General features: G+C 46.8%; 1 protein-coding gene across 1 annotated transcript in view; it reads right to left on the reverse strand.

Annotated features, from left to right (window-relative positions):
* Positions 1 to 18,902, reverse strand: part of SLC15A4 (solute carrier family 15 member 4) — a 40,949-nt gene extending 22,047 nt beyond the window's left edge. The window contains exon 1 of the mRNA XM_069756041.1: positions 18,275 to 18,902. Coding sequence (XP_069612142.1) covers positions 18,275 to 18,835 — 561 coding nt within the window. The 5' untranslated portion in view covers positions 18,836 to 18,902. The remainder of the gene's footprint in view (positions 1 to 18,274) is intronic.
* Between the last annotated feature and the right edge of the window lie 203 nt (positions 18,903 to 19,105).

A 19,105-nucleotide genomic window follows, 5' to 3' on the forward strand; every position in this document is an offset into this window, starting at 1 on the left:
AAATCCGATCGACACAAAAAATACTTAGCACACCTCCCAGGAACGCTGGCTTCGAAATGACACCTCACTGGAGTCTGTGCGTGCAGCAGTTCGGGCCGCATTAATTGCGGACTGAATAATAAGAAGAAGTTGACTACGGTGGAACAATAATATAGTGCTTTTTACAAAGCACTATAATCAATGTGAAAAAAAAAAAAAGCTGTGCACATGGTGCAGAAAAATCTGCGCAGAAACGCTGCAGATTTCAAAGAAGTGCATGTCACTTTAGTGCGTTTCTGCGCCCCTCCATTAATAGAAATCTGTAGTGGCAAAAACGACACTAAACTGCACAAAATCCGCATCAATTCCGCACAAAAAAAACGCACCTGCGGATTCTGCCAGGAGATGCAGATTTAGTGCAGAAAATTCTACACCACATTTCCTACGTGTGCACATAGCCTAACAAGTGGTAAAATGGTGCGCCAGGAGCTACATGGCATAGGTTTACAAGTCTGGTCAGCTACATGAAAGCCTTACATCACCAAGCACAACGCAAAGTATTCAATGAACTGGTGTAAAGAATACATACACTGGGACAGTTTGTGGCGTGATAAATCACTATCTGGCAGTCTGATGGAGGGGGCTGGGAAATACCAGGAATATGTTATCTGCCTGACTACATTGTACTGTGCCAACTGAAATGTTTGATGGGACGAGGAATAATAGTTTTATTGAGTGGTTATTAAGAACTTGGCCTCAGCCCTGTATTTTCAAGGGAAATCTTCATACTCGAGCATGCCAAGACATTTTGGACAATTGTGTTTTTCTAACTTTATGGAAACAGTTTGGAGAAAGCCTTTCTGTGCTTTATGACCGTGCCCCAGTGCACAAAGTAAAGTCCACATAGGGATAATTAGGCAAGTTTGGTGTGGAAGAACAAGTCTGACCTGCACAAAGCACAGACTTCATCCCCCAAACAACTTTGGGATGAATCACCCCAGAGATTGAGCCAGACCCCTTAGTTTGACAGCAGTGACTGACTGGATGTCTGTCACCACTAACAGGACCGCCTCCTGGGCTGAAAGCGTGGGAGTTTATTAGCATAAAGTACAAAGGCCTCAGCCATATACTTTAATTCAGGGCTCCTGAACCAATTGCTCATGAGCCACATGTAGCAATTCCTCAGCAAATTAGTGAAAGGCAGAGACAGCCACAAGCAGGATGAAAAGGAGGAGGTTAAAGCCATCTCCTCCATACTGGTAACATCTGCCTCAGCGTGCAGGTGACCACCTCCTGATGTGCGCTCAGCATTAAAGCAGCGAGTGGACACAGGACGTCACAACTGAGCAGAATTTAAGTGCCGTCTCCACTGCTCATGAGGCAAGTGCTAGTATCAACCAGTGCACATACTTCAGACAGCAGTAACAGGCTGGTTCTGACCATGTCCAACACCGCTGATGAGCAGTCTCGCTGCCTGTGAGACAATTACAAGAATTCACTTGAAAACCTGTGGACAGTACAGAATTCCCCACAGTCACCCATCCCGTTCTAGAGAAGCAGTATGAGCGTCTAAGTGTGGGCACCTAGTCCCGATTCATCAAGACTAGCGTTGCTCACGCAAGCCATAATGGGACAGAGTCAGAAGCTCCCGATTCATGAAAGCGCATATCTCTTCATGAATATTTAGCGTCTGACGAGTGGCGTTCAGGTACTGGAGTGAAGTTTCTGGAGTAGACCTGTGGTCCTGCCGTGCCCCATTTTGTCAGAGCTGGGAGAGTGGCATGAACACCCCAAGAGTTTCTAAATCTTGGGAATTCAAAACACTTACACTAGAATTCTGGTGAACCCATAGTCATAGGCAACACATGTGGCCACAATCAAGCTGAATAGCCCCCCCAACCCCAGGATGCTGAACATTGACATCTCTATTAATAAAGTGTGAAAAGAACATAATGAACTCTCCAGGTACTCACCCCCCAGTGTCCAGCGCTGTCTCCCACTGCTGCAGTAGTCCTGGTGTGGAGACCAGAGGGATGAAATTGCTCCAACTCTTCACAGCTCTAGCCAGTTACTGAATGTAGAGCTTGAGCAGAGATTGACTGCATGCAGTGGGGAGCTCAAAGACTGGCCATAGGTGTGACAAGCGCTGCTGCCATATTGCCCCTCTAGTCAACACCAGGAGTGACAGAAGCCAGCTCTGGACTCTAGTGGGGCCAAGTACCTGCCGAGTGTCATCGAAAGTGTGTAAGTGTACAAAAGCCACCACTTTACAGATAGATCTCCCATTCTTAAAGAGGTTGTACCCCAAGAATTAGTGCTCTGATGGGATATGATTAGCACTTATGTGTGAGAAATTGTATAGTTACACGTGCATTAGACCTGAAGTCAGACGTCCATATATCAGTCATTACGGGAAGCAGCACATATGTCTCCTGACCCAAACATGACAGCCTCATATGCACCGTATCATCCAGCAGGACAACCTGCACTTTGGGGAGCTGTCCCACTGTCTTGCTGGAAGAAGGGTTATGTCAGGACTTCAGTTGCATCTGTCTTCTCAGGACACAGACACTGCTGAATAGAAGGATGGAGCAGGGAACAATCAGATCCCTTGTCTAGTCTACTAGTCTATGTAGAGGCAGATGATCCTGTCAGGACCCTGTGGCGCTTTGGGTCCATTTTGAAAAAAGGGCAGTATGAATGTTTTGTTTTGAATGTAGAAGTGTGACAATCACATAACATGAAGGTCCTGACAGGACAGTCAGTCAAGATTATGTGAGACTGAAGAGCTGAGGAGAGAACCAGTCACTTGGCAGCAAAGAGAAGCAGGACACATGCAAAAGGTGTGTACACTGTGGGGGCAGCATACTGTGTGGGGCACTAGGGGTCATGGGTGCGAGACCATTGTGAGGAAACACTAAGATTTCATTTGCTAGGAGCAGTGTATGTGGCCGCTTATAAAAGAAGGGTGAGGCAGAGTTACCAACTGTGTAATAAACAGACAAATCCACAGTATCTTACCATCATTCTTATCTTTTAACCCCTCTCTGACCTTAGACGTACTATCCCGTCGAGGTGCCCTAGGCCTATCTTACCCTCGACAGGATAGTACGTCATAGCGATCAGCCGCGCTCACGGGGGCAGCGTGGCCGAGTGTCAGCTGCTTATCGCAGCTGACATCCGGCACAATGTGCCAGGAGCGGTCATGGACCGCCCCCGACACATTAACCCCCAGCACACCGCGATCAAACATGATCGCGGTGTGCCGGCGGTATAGGGAAGCGTCGCGCAGGGAGGGGGCTCCCTGCAGGCTTCCCTGAGACCCCCGCAGCAACACAATGTGATCGCGTTGCTGCGAGGGTCTCCTTACCTCCCTCCCTGCAGCAGGCCCGGATCCAAGATGGTCGCGGCATCCAGGTCCTGCAGGGAGGGAGGTGGCTTCACAGAGCCTGCTCAGAGCAGGCGCTTGGTAAGGCTGCAGCGCTCTGAGACAGATCGGTGATCTGACAGAGTGCTGTGCAAACTGTCAGATCAGTGATCTGTGATGTCCACCCCGGGACAAAAGTAAAAAAAAAAAAACAAATCCTAAATAATGAAAAAATATATTATTCCCATAAATACATTTATCTAAAAAAAAAAAACAAAAGTACATATTTAGTATCGCCGCGTCCCTAACGACCCCACCTATAAAACTATATCACTAGTTAACCCCTTCAGTGAACACCTTAAAAAAAAAAAAAAACCCGAGGCAAAAAACACTTTATTCTCATACTGCCAAACTAAAAGTGGAATAACACGCAATCAAAAAGACGGATATAAATAACCATGGTAACGCTGAAAAAGTCATCTTGTCCCGCAAAAAACGAGCCGCCACACAGCATCATCAGCAAAAAAAATTAAAAAGATAGTCCTCAGAATAAAGCGATGCAAAATTATTTTTTCTGTAAAAGTTTTTATCGTATAAAAGCGCCAAAACACAAAGAAATGATATAAATGAGGTGTCGCTGTAATCGTACTGACCCGAAGAATAAAACTGCTTTTTGAATTTTACCGAACGTGGAACGGTATAAACGCCTCCCCCAAAAGAAGTTCATAAATAGCTGGTTTTCGGTCATTCTGCCTCACAAAAATCAGAATAAAAAGCGATCAAAAAAGGTCATGTGCCCGAAAATGTTACCAATAAAAACGTCAACTCGTCCTGCAAAAAACAAGACCTCACATGACTCTGTGGACTCAAATATGGAAAAATTATAGCTCTCAAAATGTGGTAATGCAAAAAATACTTTTTGCAATAAAAAGCGTCTTTCAGTGTGCGACGGCAGCCAATCATAAAAATCCGCTAAAAAAAAAAAAAAAAACGCTATAAAAGTAAATCAAACCCGCCTTCATCACCCCCTTAGTTAGGGAAAAATTAAAAAAAGGTATTTATTTCCATTTTCCCATTACGGCTAGGGTTAGGGTTGGGGCTAAAGTTAGGGTTTGGATTACATTTACGGTTAGGAATAGGGTTGGTGTTAGGGGTGTGTCTGGGTTAGGGGTGTGGTTAGGGTTACCGTTGGGATTAGGGTTTTAGTTATAATTGGGGGGTTTCCACTGTTTAGGCACATCAGAACGTGACATGGCGTCCGATCTCAATTCCAGCCAATTCTGCGTTGAAAAAGTAAAACAGTGCTTCTTCCCTTCCGAGCTCTCCCGTGTGCCCAAACAGGGGTTTACCCCCACATATAGGGTATCAGGGTACTCAGGACAAATTGGACAACAACTTTTGGGGTCCAATTTCTCCTGTTACCCTCGGGAAAATACAAAACTGGGGGCTAAAAAATGATTTCTGTGGGAAAAAATTTTGTTTTATTTTTATGGCTCTGCATTATAAACTTCTGTGAATCCCTTGGTGGGTCCAAGTGCTCACCACACATCCAGATAAGTTCCTTAGGGGGTCTACTTTCCAAAATGGTGTCACTTGTGGGGGGTTTCAATGTTTAGGCACATCAGTGGCTCTCCAAACGCAACATGGCGTCCCGTCTCAAATCCTGTCAATTTTTGCATTGAAAAGTCAAACGGCGCTGCTTCGCTTCCGAGCTCTGTCATGCGCCCAAACAGTGGTTTACCCCCACATATGGGGTATCTGTGTACTCCGGACAAATTGTAAAACAACTTTTGGGGTCCATTTTCTCCTGTTACCCTTGGTAAAATAAAACAAATTGGAGCTGAAGTAAATTTTGTGTGAAAAAAAAGTTAAATGTTCATTTTTATTTAAACATTCAAAAAAATTCCTGTGAAACACCTGAAGGGTTAAACTCCTTGAATGGTTTTGAGCATCTTGGGGGTTGCAGTTTAGAATGGTGTCACACTTGGGTATTTTCTATCATATAGACCCCTCAAAATGACTACAAATGAGATGTGGTCCCTAAAAAAAAAAAAAAAAAAAAAAAAAAGTGTTCTAAAAATGAGAAATTGCTGGTCAACTTTTAACCCTTATAACTCCCTAACAAAAAAAAAAAAAAAAAAAATTGGTTCCAAAATTGTGCTGATGTAAAGTAGACATGTGGGAAATGTTACTTAAGTATTTTGTGTGACATATCTCTGTGATTAAATTGCATAAAAATTCAAAGTTGGAAAAATGCGAAATTTTCCACATTTTCCCCAAATTTCCGTTTTTCACAAATAAACACAGGTAATATCAAAGAAATTTTACCACTATCATGAAGTACCATATGTCACGAGAAAACAATGTCAGAATCACCAGGATCCGTTGAAGCGTTCCAGAGTTATAACCTCATAAAGGAGCAGTGGTCAGAATTGTAAAAATTGGCTCGGTCATTAACGTGCAAACCACCCTTGGGGGTAAAGGGGTTAAAGTTGGGAGGTTTTTATAAGCCTATGAGGCTGTCAAGTTTGGGAGACTCATTGTGCATCAGTTCGAGCTCACACTAAAATATGGGTCAACTTATTTCTGCCCAGGGCCTAAATGTAAAGACTCGATGAAACTCGTAACTCCTTAGTCCACATTTAAATTTAAGGAGTGACCGTTGGTCTCCTATAGCGACCTTAGCAGTCATGTAGTCCTTTGAAACTTAATTTTGGGTCAAGAGTCCAGTCAGTGCTGAAAGCAGTCTGTGCTGGGACTGATACACAGACGTCTTCACTTCCTTTGAACATCCTTTAAAGGGACTGTCACCTTAATTTGGAGGGAACAATTTTCAGCCATAGGGGCGGGGTTTTCGGGTGTTTTATTCACCCTTTCCTTACCCACTGGCTGCAATATTGGATTGAAGTTCATTCTCTGTCCTCCGTAGTACACGCCTGCGCAAGGCAATCTTGTCTTGCGCAGGCGTGTACTATGGAGGATAGAATGAAATTCAATCCAATATTGCAGTCAGCAGGTAAGGAAAGGGTGAATCAAACACCTGAAAACCCCGCCCCTATGGCTGAAAATTGTTCCCTCCAAATTCAGGTGACAGAGTCCCTTTAAGGCTAAATGATTTTCAGCCCATGTTAGACGATGTGCTGTGGAGATTCCCAGCATGCTATAGTCTTGTCCGATTTACAGGCCAGAGTAGTGCATGGAAATACAGTTTGCTCAGCCATTCGCTATGTGGATTGAGCTGCACACAGCTAGTAAGTTTCTACAATTTGCAGACATGACTGGCCAAGGTTTACAACAGCCATCGGAATGTAGCACAAGAAAGTAATACTCATCCCCTGACCAACATTAACCTGGAACAGAGAAACCATTTAATAACCAGTTATCGGTCGCAATATGGCTGCTATGATCCTTTGCACAGATTGTGGCTCACGACCGACTCAGAGTGGAATGTGGGTTAAGGTAGAAAAGCTTGGGGACCACTGGTTTAATCTGATTTAGATGGGGTCTTGGACTGATGGGGCCAGCTACCCAAAGAAGGAGAAGGAGAAAAAAAAAAAAAAAAAAAAAACCACACAAAACTTTCCTGCTTGATAATGGGAAACACATCAAGAGTGCTTACCATTCTTGCGAGCATGGACTTCACCCCTAATGTCACTGTTTAAATTGTCTTAACTTGTACTGAATTTATTGTCTGTACATGTCCCTGCTTAATTGTAAAGTGCTGCGGAATATGTTGGCGCTATATAAATAAAAATTATTATTATATTACCATTAGAGATGAGCAAATTTGTTTGGAAAGGATTGCCAAATTTGAATTTTCCATACTTGTGCTGCATTGGCACCCTATGTGTGCCAAATTTATGTTTGAAGATCGGGTCCAAATATATTCGGTCATTTTAACTCCTATTGACTCCAACGACGTTTGGCGAACACTGCAAAAATAAATATTCGCTGCCGATCTCAATCCAAACTCAAAAATTTCACTCAACTCTACATACCATAGACTATGGCACCAGACAAGGCCAAAGCGTCAATCAAGGAACCAAGAGGGCAACCATGAACACTTACTGCCGTAAAATGAACGGATACCAGTCTGATAGCGTTTACTGGACACATGTGAGCTCAGCAGACACTTACTACACCACTCACTGAGCAGCAGTACTGGATCCCTCTAGAATTTAGTCCATTCACAATAGATGATGGAACAGAAACCTGACAGCATCAAGTGCCAACATTTAGCTTGAAACATCTTAAAGAACCGCCAAAAGCAATACACCAAATCCAAATTGTTACCAACACCACGGTATAATAGCAGCCTGACAGATAAGAATTTTTTTATTTTTTTTTAATGCACATGTACTATTTCTTTCCTCCATATCATCACTTGATCTATACGCTACAGAGTTGCTGTATACACTGAAAATCCCAGTCTCCTGTGAATTTCATTATACAGCTCTGGAAGAGACCACCGCACAGTTTTATAAAAATCAGCTTCTCTACAGGTATGACACCCATTCCATTCCAGTGTCAGTTGAATTCCAACCAGAGTACACCGCATTCTACTTAATGTCCTTCTGATTAGGTGATCACCTGAACCAAATCTTATTTATTGGAGGAAAGTATAAAAAAAATAATAATAATTCACTGCTGTGGTGTTCACAATCCTCTTGCAATAGGACAAGCTGGATGGCAAAAGAAGCGCTAGTAATATTCCAAAATAGGAATAAAAAAATAAAAATAAAAAAATAAATAAAAACACAACCATGCCAAAGAAATTGAAAAGAAAAGTCTTGAGGGAGGAAAAGAAGGGCTCAGTTCAGGCTTTACTAGCAGAGGGACACAGTGAGCGTCATGTTGCCTCCATCCTTAAAATTTCTAAGATGGCAGTCAATTACAACAATCTCAAGCAGCTGACATTGGGGACAACAAAGCTACAGAGCGGCAGAGGGTGAAAACGACTCCACTGACGGGGATGACCGTCATCCTATTCGAATGTCACTCAGCAGCCGAAGGATGATATCAAGTGACCTACGAAAGGAAAGGCAAACTGGGGTGAAGTGCACGGCAAGAACAGTTCTTATCGGGCTCCTAGAGGCAGTGCTCAAGTCATGTGCAGCTAGAAAAAAAAAAAGCTATCAATGAGAAGCAAAGGAGAGCAAGGCAGAAGTTTGCCAGAGACCATAAAGGAATGGAGTAAGGTAATCTTCTCTGATAAGCCTAATTTTTAGCTTTGCCCAACACCTGGTCTTCTAATGGTTAGATGGAGACCTGGAGAGGCGTACAAGCCACAGTGTCTTGAACCCACTGTAAAATTTGGTGGAGGATTGGTGATGATCTAGGGATGCTTCAGCAAGGTTAGAATTGAGCAGGTTGTTCTTTGCGAAGGACGTATGAATCAAGCCGCATACAAGGTTATCCTGGAAAAACACCGGATTACGTACCGGTAATGCTCTTTTATAGAGCCACGACAGCACCCACTTGAGAGAGGGGATCCGCCCCTAGGAACAGGAAACCCTATGGAGAGAATAAAAGGGGCAGTCCCCCTCGCTCCCACAGTTGGGTTTACAGAGATTGCGAGGAACCGCCCACCAGACTTTAGTAGGTCATTCAATATCATCGTTTATAACTAGTTAACTTAAGCATGGCTAACTACAAGAACCAAACACCCTTAACCGTGCTCCTAATAAAAAAACCTATAAGGGTGGGAAGTGAAGGGGTGCTGTCGTGGCTCTATAAAAGAGCATTACCGGTACATAATCCGGTGTTTTCTCTTCGCCACGACAGCACCCACTTGAGAGACTTTCAGAGATAGTCATTTGGGAGGGATCACCGTGTTAAGGACTGATCTACCGAAGGATAAGTCAGATGAGGCAGATAGATCTAATCTATAGTGATTATAGAAGGTAGTAGGAGAAGACCAGGTTGCGGCCTTACATATCTGTTCTATCGGAACCTCCGCTCGTTCAGCCCAGGATGATGCAATCGCCCAGGTGGAATGTGCTCTTACGGTCTCAGGCGGATTCTCCCCTTTGGATGAATAGGCCAGACATATTGCATCTCGAATCCACCGAGATAAAGTACCCTTCGTGATTCCAGCTCCTTTTCTATGACCCTGGAAAGAAACAAAGAGAGCCCTGCTCTTCCTCCAGGCGCTAGTCCTATCCACATAGGCTAATATGGCTCTCCTCACATCTAATGTGTGGTATTTTTGTTCTTCCTGACTTGTAGGGTTATCATAGAAGGAGGGAAGGAAAATTTCTTGCGATCTGTGAAATTTAGTGCATACTTTGGGTAAGTATGAAGGGCCTGTCTTAAGAACAACTCTATCTGGGAATATAGACATGAAAGGAGGATCTATCGATAGTGCCTGTATGTCAATTACTCTTCTCGCTGATACTAAAGGCGACAAGAAGAGCTGTCTTGAGGGAGACATGTTTTATGTGAGCTGAATGTAGAGGCTCAAAAGGGTGATCTGTAAGAGCTTCGAGAACTAAATTAACATCCCAAGGTGGTACATGGGGAATTCGGACTGTCTCTGACCTCTGGCATGCTGCAACAAATCTGGCTACCCACTTATTACCTGCGATATCAAGACCATATAAAGCTCCCAGCGCAGAAATGTGTACTTTAAGGTACTGACTGCCAGACCTAGATCGCGCCCTTTTTGAAGAAATTATAAAATTATAGGAATATGAGTTTCGTTTGACAGGGCTGTTGGGTAGAGGTTTAGAATTTTTTTCCACACTCTTGCATAGATGGAGGTAGTGGACTTTTTTCTACTTAGTAGAAGAGTGTCAATCACTTTGTTTGAGAACCCTCTCATCTTTAGCAGCTGCCTCTCAAGTTCCAGGCTGTTAACCGTAGACCCTTCACCTGAGGGTGGTTGAAGGGGCCCTGGAAGAGAAGATCCCGATCCTCCGGGAGGATCCATGGGTCTGAGTTTGACATGGCTCTCAGCCAGGAAAACCATGGCCTCTTGGGCCAGAATGGAGCAATTAGGATCACATTTGCTCTGTCCTCCCTTATCTTCCTGATCACTGTCGGAAGTAATATCACCGGGGGAAAGGCATATGCCTTCTTGAATACCCATGGTACTTGTAGGGCGTCGAAGATATCTGGATTGTCAGATCGGAACAATGATGCAAATTTTTTGACTTGCCTGTTTTGTCTTGTCGCAAAGAGATCTATCTCGGGAGTGCCCCACTTTTTTTATTATCATACAAAAGATACGATGATTTAGAACCCACTCTCCTTGGTGGAGAGTGTGGCGACTGAGGAAATCTGCTCTCGAATTGTCGATTCCTCTCACATGTAGCGCCGATAGGGACAGGAGGTGTTCCTCTGCCATGGCTAGAATATCGTTGGCTATAGACATGAGTCCTTCCGATCTTGTTCCTCCTTGGTGGTTTATATATGCTACCGCTGTCATGTTGTCTGAGAAGACTCTTGTATGTGTTCCGTGTAACTGTGGAAGAAATTCAGATAAGGCATGATAAACAGCCTTCAGCTCTTTATTAGAAGAATCATCTGATTCTCTAGGAGACCACAGACCTTGTACTATTTGGTTTTCTAAATGTGCTCCCCAACCACTAGGACTGGCGTCCGTGAAAACAGTTTTTGATGGTTTAACCACCCAGGGGACCCCACTGGAAAGAGGATTCTGATTTAACCACCAAGTGAGAGATTGTATCACGTCTGTAGTTAAGGAAATACGAGTATCTAATCGGCCATGTAACCTTTCTTCCTCACGAAGTATTGTATGCTGCAATTTCCTGCTATGGAATTGGGCCCACGGAACAGCTGGAATACAAGAAGTGAAGGAACCAAGAAGGGACATACCTTCTCTTAGGGAAATTAGGGGGTGGTTAATCACTGATTGTACTTTGTTTATGATTGCCATTTGTTTTGACTCGGGAAGAAAGCACATTTGATTTGTAGAGTCTAGAATAATTCCTAAAAAATTTTGCTCAGTTGTGGGGGACAATTTAGATTTTTCCCAATTCACTAACCACCCCAACCCCTGTAAGGATTAAATTGAATCAGATAAGCGTTGATGACATTGAGAAAGAGAGTTCCCGACTATCAATAGGTCATCTAAATAGGGTATTATGAGGGTATCTTTTAACCTCAAATATGACATTACCTCTGACATTAGTTTTGTGAAAACTCTAGGGGCTATTGATAGTCCAAAGGGCATTGATGTGTATTGATAATGCCGTATCTGACCTTTGACCATAACTGCCACCCGTAGATATTGTTGATGCTGTCTGAAGATTGGAAGATGATAGTATGCATCTTTAAGGTCAAGAACTGCCATGAAGCAATGGGGAAACAGAAGCTTAATAGTTGACCGGATGGATTCCATTTTAAAAGTTTGGTTCTCTAAGAAGACATTTAGTCTCTTAAGGTTAATTATTGTTCTATATGATCCGTCGGGTTTTGAAATAAAAAATAAAGGGGAATAAAATCCCCTTCCTTTTTGATGAAAATGGACTTCCACTAATACTCCTTTGGACAGGAGAGTTATTATTTCCTGTTCCAAGGCCTCTTGTTGTGATGGTGAACCTAAGGAAGTCAAACAAAACGAGTCCGGGGGGGGGGAACTTGAGAAAATCTTAGTTTTAGGCCTGTAGTTATCAGGCTAGTTGCCCATGAATTAGAGGTTATTGCCAGCCATTGTGTGGAGAAGAAGGACAACCTACCACCAACGGGTAGATCTGTCCTAGCGGGGTTTATCCTCAGGTTTGAAAGGGCGTTTTCCGAAGAAGGCTCCTTTCTGCTTAAAGTCCTTATTAGCCCAACAGTCCTGGTTTTTATAGTCCCGTCTTCTGTTGAACATGGGCTTTCGGAACACTCTCCTATAAGATGGAAGATAAGTGTTATTGGGGAACCCTTTCTTCCTCTCACCCGCTTTGGTAAGAATGTCATCCAATTGAGTACCAAATAGGTACTCACCCTGACAGGGCAGACCACATAACTTGGATTTTGTTTGTGGATCTCCTTTCCACCCCTTTAGCCACAAGGCGCGGCGAGCCGCGTTGGTTAGACCTGCTGATTTGGCTGCTAATCGGATGGAATCCGCCGAAGAATCTGCCAAAAAGGCAGTAGCTCCTCTAATTAACGGGATAGATGACATGAGTTTATTACGGGAAAGGCCACCTTTTAAGCCTTCTTCCAGATCATTCAACCAAACCATCATGGATCTAGCAGTACATGTGGCCGAGATAGCTGGTTTAAAAGCTCCTGTACAGGATTCCCAAGCTCTTTTTAAAAGGGAGTCTGCTTTCCGATCGAGCGGGTCTTGCAAGGATCCTGAATCTTCAACAGGCAATAAAGATTTCTTAGAAGTGGATGCCACTGCCGCATCTACTTTTGGGGCTTTTACCCATTTGGAGAAATCCTCGTCATTAAAGGGATAGCGACATTTTGAGGAAGACGGCAACCCTCTTTGCCCCTGGCTTTCCCACTCTTTTTTGACTAACTCCTTTATTGCTGGAATAATAGGAAAGGAAGTTCTCTTTTTCTCGGACAGGCCAGCAAACATCACGTCCTGAGGTGTTTTAAGGGTCTTAGTATCTTCCATACCCATGGTGTTGCGTACAGATCTGACTAAATTGTCAATGCTTTCTGTAGGGAAACATGTATCCTGTTCACCCTCCGAGGATATAACCTCTTGGGAATTGTCCGACTCCTTATCCTCAACCTCAGATGACTGTTCAGATAGATGAGAGCTGTATTTCTTCCTACTTCCAGGAATTTTATCCGAGTTTCGAAAAGCTCGCAACTCCTCTCTTATGCTACGTATATCATCCGACCTTACTGAAGACTCCTCACGTAAGGTGGATTCGATGCAAGACTGGCATAACTTTTTTAAATAGGTATCCGGGAGTGGCTGAGAGCATAAAGCACATTGCTTATGTTTGGATTTCCCTGTTCTTTTAACCTAGGGAATCAGATGAAAGAGGGAGTACAATCAGCTTAAAATAGGGTAGACATACACTCACCCCTGAAGCTGTCATAATACCGGCTGGAGAGGAGGAGACGGAGGCACAGATGGAGGAACCGACCGGTCCGATCTTTTTTCCCTGGCGCTCTTGGAGGATGATCTGCGGCTGCTAGTCCGGCTTCCTGGTGTAACAGCGTTAGCTTCAGAAGAAGGCAACGTTGTCTCTTGATGAGATGCCATGATGGACGCCGGGAATCAACGCCGGCGTCCTTTTGTTATGGGGGCCGCCATCTTCTTCCTGCCGCACCCGGAAGTGACCACTACATCCGGGTTGCGGCTCAGCTGTGCGCGCCTGCGCTTCTATCCAGCGATCGCGCAGGCGCCATCCTCCTCCTCCATCACCCCGGAAGTTGTAGTAATACTTCCGGGGGAGAAATCACTGGCCCCACGCTGCCTGTGCGCCACCCGAGGCTGGCGTCACAGGATCTTACCCCAGCGGTCCAGCCCGCAGGTCTGCTGGATACTTCTCCGTGAGCCAGGTGCCTCCCCGAACCTGGCCTCACGGTACCTGCCAGCAGAGGGGGGAAGCTGAGACAGGACCCCCGACGCTGCTTCCAGCCCTGGAGCCCTTGCCGTCCCTATTCAGGTAAACCGCGCAAGCGGCATCCAGGCTGGGAATCCTCTTCTCTCCAGGTCTCCCGTAGGAACAGGAAACCAACTGTGGGAGCGAGGGGGACCGCCCCTTTTATTCTCTCCATAGGGTTTCCTGTTCCTAGGGGCGGATCCCCTCTCTCAAGTGGGTGCTGTCGTGGCGAAGAGAAAACAGTGGATTCCTTCTGCTCAGGCGATGTTCCCCAACTCTGAGGACTGTTTTCAGAGAAGGACAATGCTCCATGCCAACCAGCTAGGTCAGTCAATATGTGGATGAAGGACCACCACATAAAAACCCTGTCATGGCCAGCCCAATCTCCAGACCTGAACCCCATTGATAACCTCAGGAATATAATCAAGAGCAAGATGGATAGTCACAAGCCATCAAAGAACTGCTTAAAGTTTTCTACCAGGAGTGGCATAAGGTCACCCAGAAGCAGTGTGAAAGACTGGTGGAAAGCATGCCAAGATGCAGGAAAGCTGTGAATAAAAATCATGGTTATTCCACAAAAATATTGATTTCTGAACTCTTCCCGAGTTAAACACATTAGAATTGTTGTTTCTAAATGATCATGAACTTGTTTTCTCAGCATTATTTGAGGTCTGAAAGCTCTGGGTTTGTTATTTTGACCCTTTCTCATTTTATGAAAATAAATACAAAGTTTATTGCTTGGAAATTCGGAGACATGTTGTCAGTAATTTATATAATAAAAAGAAAAATTTACATTTTACTCAAAATTCTACCTATAAAGAGAAAAATCAGACAAACTGGACATTTTGCAGTGGTCTCTTAATTTTTGCCAGAGCTGTATAAGAGAACTGCAAAGATTGGGCATAACTGCTGCACCTACTTCATGTACCAGGCATTCAAATTATATCAAATCGATCACAAGTTTATATACATACAACTTTAAACCATTTACGGTACTATTCCCCATGACTAATCTGTTACTTCCTATGTTAGTACTGTGAGGTCCAGACTGTCAAGGCAACACAAACCAGTCTGCGCGGTGGAGTTCATGGTGAAGGGGCAAGGGGAACTTCATTCTTAGTTGGCATATTGAAATAGAGAAGTAACTTTCCACAGTGTTGAGTTTGGTGTGACTCACCGTCAGCCTCCGCTACCTAGCCTGCAGGACAGCGGGAAACCTTCCGTACCCAATAGGACCTAGCAAAGTGGTCATGTAATGGCAAGTCACGGTGAGAATGGGAACTAAACTTTATTATGAAGTGGGAGCTACAGTTCCACTCACAGATGCAATCCACACAACTTGCAATCAATGGCATCTTCATAAATTTCCATGGTGGAGAAGCTGTTCACCACGTTGGCTGTAGCAGAAGAAAAGCAATTCACAAGTGGACTCAAGCATCAAGAATCATGGAGGGAAAACCTCTCAGGAGAATGGTTGGGCAAGATTTATTTTGGTGAAAGTGTGAGTGAGTGAGTTGCAAACCCCCCAGTTCTTGAGGTCAATACTAAAACATGGATTAGGAAACTTCAAAATAGTATAATTCCTATCCTTAATGAAAACTGAGGCCAATGGTGGCAGTTGTGGTTCTCCTGCACAGCTGGTGGCCATGAGCACCATTGTAAAGAAGGAAATAAGAGTCACAGTGCTATACCAACACTGTCTTTCCATTCTTAGGAGTTGGTGAGGGTCCCACAGGGCAGACCCCACTGATCATAAATGGTTATACAGTTAGTACGTTTGAGTATTTTCTGGGTTAAAAGCAAAGTAGCTGGTAAACAATATAGAGGATGCTACTATAATAGAAAATAAAGTCTCAAGATGAAGAGTTTTCCCTTTAAGATCTTGGACAAATCACTGTAACCTCATCCAGGCGAGGGATTCACTGTACACAAAGCCCCTGGCGAATCTCATGACCGGAGAGCCTTCTCACCACTACAATCCACCATGATGAACCATAGGAACGCCAGAATACACTGCCGCTTAGGGAAAAAGCAGATTTATGGGCACTGATCATAGACAGAGACCTTAAAAAGGAAGAGGTCACAACAGGTAAAGCCAATAACCTGCAGCTTAATATTAGAATGGAGCCCGGCCCCTGTACTGAAAGTGCTGAAGGAACGCTGTGGAGTGGGCCAGAAGCCCTCTACATACTGATAAAGTCAGAACACTTGCTTGTAGCGGCTGCTGTGAAAAGGGATTTTCCAAGCGATTGATTCATTTATCTAATCCTTATACCTTTTAAAAAGGACCAGACGAGAAAAAAAAAAAATTATATATTTTCATGTCCTTATGTGCAAGACCATAGAGTTCAGAGAGGGTGTACCTAGTATTCCTCATGACTGTAGGAACTCCACATTCACCGGTGACCTCAGACAACCCTGGACTGAAGAATGCTCAGCCCTGTGCACACCTGCCAACAGTGATCCCCTTATAGAACATCCCCAGAGCAGAGAGGCCCAGCACTGACATCTGGACGTAAAGCAGAGTATAGCTAGAAGGTTGGAGTGAATATAAACCCTAGACAGCCATATCCTCATGCCAGGCAGTGTCCCGCACAGACGCCCCTGTGCCACCCGCGCTCTCGGTTTACCAGTACAGCCCGTCACCAGAGACCTGTGGGCGGCCACTGGAGACTGTGCCCTGCGTTGGCAGACACTGGAGGTGGGTACTTTTTAAAGAAATAAATAAAATAAAAACCACACACACACACACACAACCCCCCCCCCCCCCCAACAAAACCTTAAGTTAAGGTTAAGACAAGGTTACACCTCACCCTGTGAGAAGCCGCCATTCATTCCTGCAGGTATAATCTAATCTGTCTGCTTGGTCAAAATGTACACATCTACGAGTGATTGAAGAGGAGGGGAGACCAAAAAGACATTTTTGCATAAAGTCACATTCAAATTATATGGGTCAAACTAAAGTTAAAGTAAATTCATATTTTCCCCAGTTCCAGATTGTTATAGGGCAGAGAAGCAGCTGATTAACTCACTATACTGGGATAATCAAGGTAGAGAAACTCAGACATGCAGCACACCCCACAAAGATGTTTAGCCGATGGGAGAGTATGAGAGGACCGGACATAGGTGGGCCAGGTGTAGAGGGAGCGCCCCCCCCCCCCCCCATTGTCCCCATACAAAGAGGGGGGGTCCGGCATACAGGGAGCGCGCCCCGTCTCCCCCATACAGAGGAGGGCCCGGCATACAGGGAGCGCGCCCCGTCTCCCCCATACAGAGGAGGGCCCGGCGTACAGGGAGCGCGCCCCGTGTCCCCTATACACAGAGGGGGGCCCGGCATACAGGGAGCGCATCCCGTGTCCCCCATACACAGAGGAGGCCCCGGCATACAGGGAGCGCGCCCCATCTCCCCCATACAGAGGAGGGCCCGGCGTACAGGGAGCGCGCCCCGTGTCCCCTATACACAGAGGGGGGCCCGGCATACAGGGAGCGCACCCCGTGTCCCCCATACACAGAGGGGGCCCGGCATACAGGGAGCGCGCCCCGTGTCCCCCATACAGAGGGGGCCCGGCATACAGGGAGCGCGCCCCGTGTCCCCCATACAGAGGGGGCCCGGCATACAGGGAGCGCACCCCGTGTCCCCCATACACAGAGGGGGGCCCGGCATACAGGGAGCGCGCCCCGTGTCCCCCATACACAGAGGGGGGCCCGGCATACAGGGAGCGCACCCCGTGTCCCCCATACACAGAGGGGGGCCCGGCATACAGGGAGCGCACCCCGTGTCCCCCATACACAGAGGGGGCCCGGCATACAGGGAGCGCGCCCCGTGTCCCCCATACAGAGGGGGCCCGGCATACAGGGAGCGCGCCCCGTGTCCCCCATACAGAGGGGGCCCGGCATACAGGGAGCGCACCCCGTGTCCCCCATACACAGAGGGGGGCCCGGCATACAGGGAGCGCGCCCCGTGTCCCCCATACACAGAGGGGGGCCCGGCATACAGGGAGCGCACCCCGTGTCCCCCATACAGAGGGGGCCCGGCATACAGGGGGGGCCCGGCATACAGGGAGCGCGCCCCGTGTCCCCCATACACAGAGGGGGGCCCGGCATACAGGGAGCGCACCCCGTGTCCCCCATACAGAGGGGGCCCGGCATACAGGGGGGGCCCGGCATACAGGGAGCGTGCCCCGTGTCCCCCATACACAGAGGGGGGCCCGGCATACAGGGAGCGCGCCCCGTGTCCCCCATACAGAGGGGGCCCGGCATACAGGGAGCGCGCCCCGTGTCCCCCATACAGAGGGGGCCCGGCATACCACAGAGTGGAAGCCTTGGTGTATACAGTGGGGGTCCCGGTACATAGTGCACCATGAACACTGTGGCACAGACGTGGCCTGGCATAACGTACCTGGTCAGCCCCGAACGGAGTGATGTTGGCCTTGACAGCGCCCACCCCCAGCGCCACGACCACCAGTCCGATGAATAAGGGGGTGCCGCAGTACCGGGGCGTCTGGTCGTGGCACGGGATGTGGGAGCCGTTCTCGGTGCCATTGGGGGTCGTGCAGTTCTCCACCGCAACCATGGAGATGTCCCCGCAGAAGGCCGGCCGGGTGCCGGGGTAGGTGATCAGCGGGAAGAGCAGCATGCCCAGCAGGTACAGCACCATGCTGAGCAGGATGGTACAGAAGCGGCCGATCAGGGCGTCCGCCAGCCACCCGGCGAACGGGGACACCAGGTAGGTGATGCCCATGAACAGCAGCAGCGCCTCGCTGGCCTGGGTGCCCTCCCAGTTGTACAGGGATCCATTGAGGAACAGCACCAGGTTGGATGTGATACCATAGAAGGCCACTCTCTCCAGCATCTCGGAGAGCAGCACCGCAGCACAGGCCAGACGGCGGCCCGAGAACACCGAGCCCAGGGCGGGCGGAGAGCTGCCCAGCAGGGGGCTCCGCTCATTAGAGTCTTCCATGGCCAGCACTGCGCTTCATGGACCGGGAGCCCCGAACAGCTCACACAGGAAGTATGCGGCGCTGACGTCACGAAGTAGCCACAACCCCGCCTACTTCTCAATTAATTCTCCAATCATAGCGCTAGCCCCTCCCACCTGTCGCATGACTGCTCTCTACGCTCCCTATACCCGCGCACTCGTGACTGCAGCCACTCCCCTCTCATCACAGTGCTGAAATGCGATTGGCTGAGGTCGCTGTTGCCCTCTCTCTGTGAGGCCGCTCATTGGTTG

Source organism: Ranitomeya imitator, chromosome 1 (genome assembly GCF_032444005.1).
Source record: "Ranitomeya imitator isolate aRanImi1 chromosome 1, aRanImi1.pri, whole genome shotgun sequence".
Classification (NCBI taxonomy): Eukaryota; Metazoa; Chordata; class Amphibia; order Anura; family Dendrobatidae; genus Ranitomeya; species Ranitomeya imitator.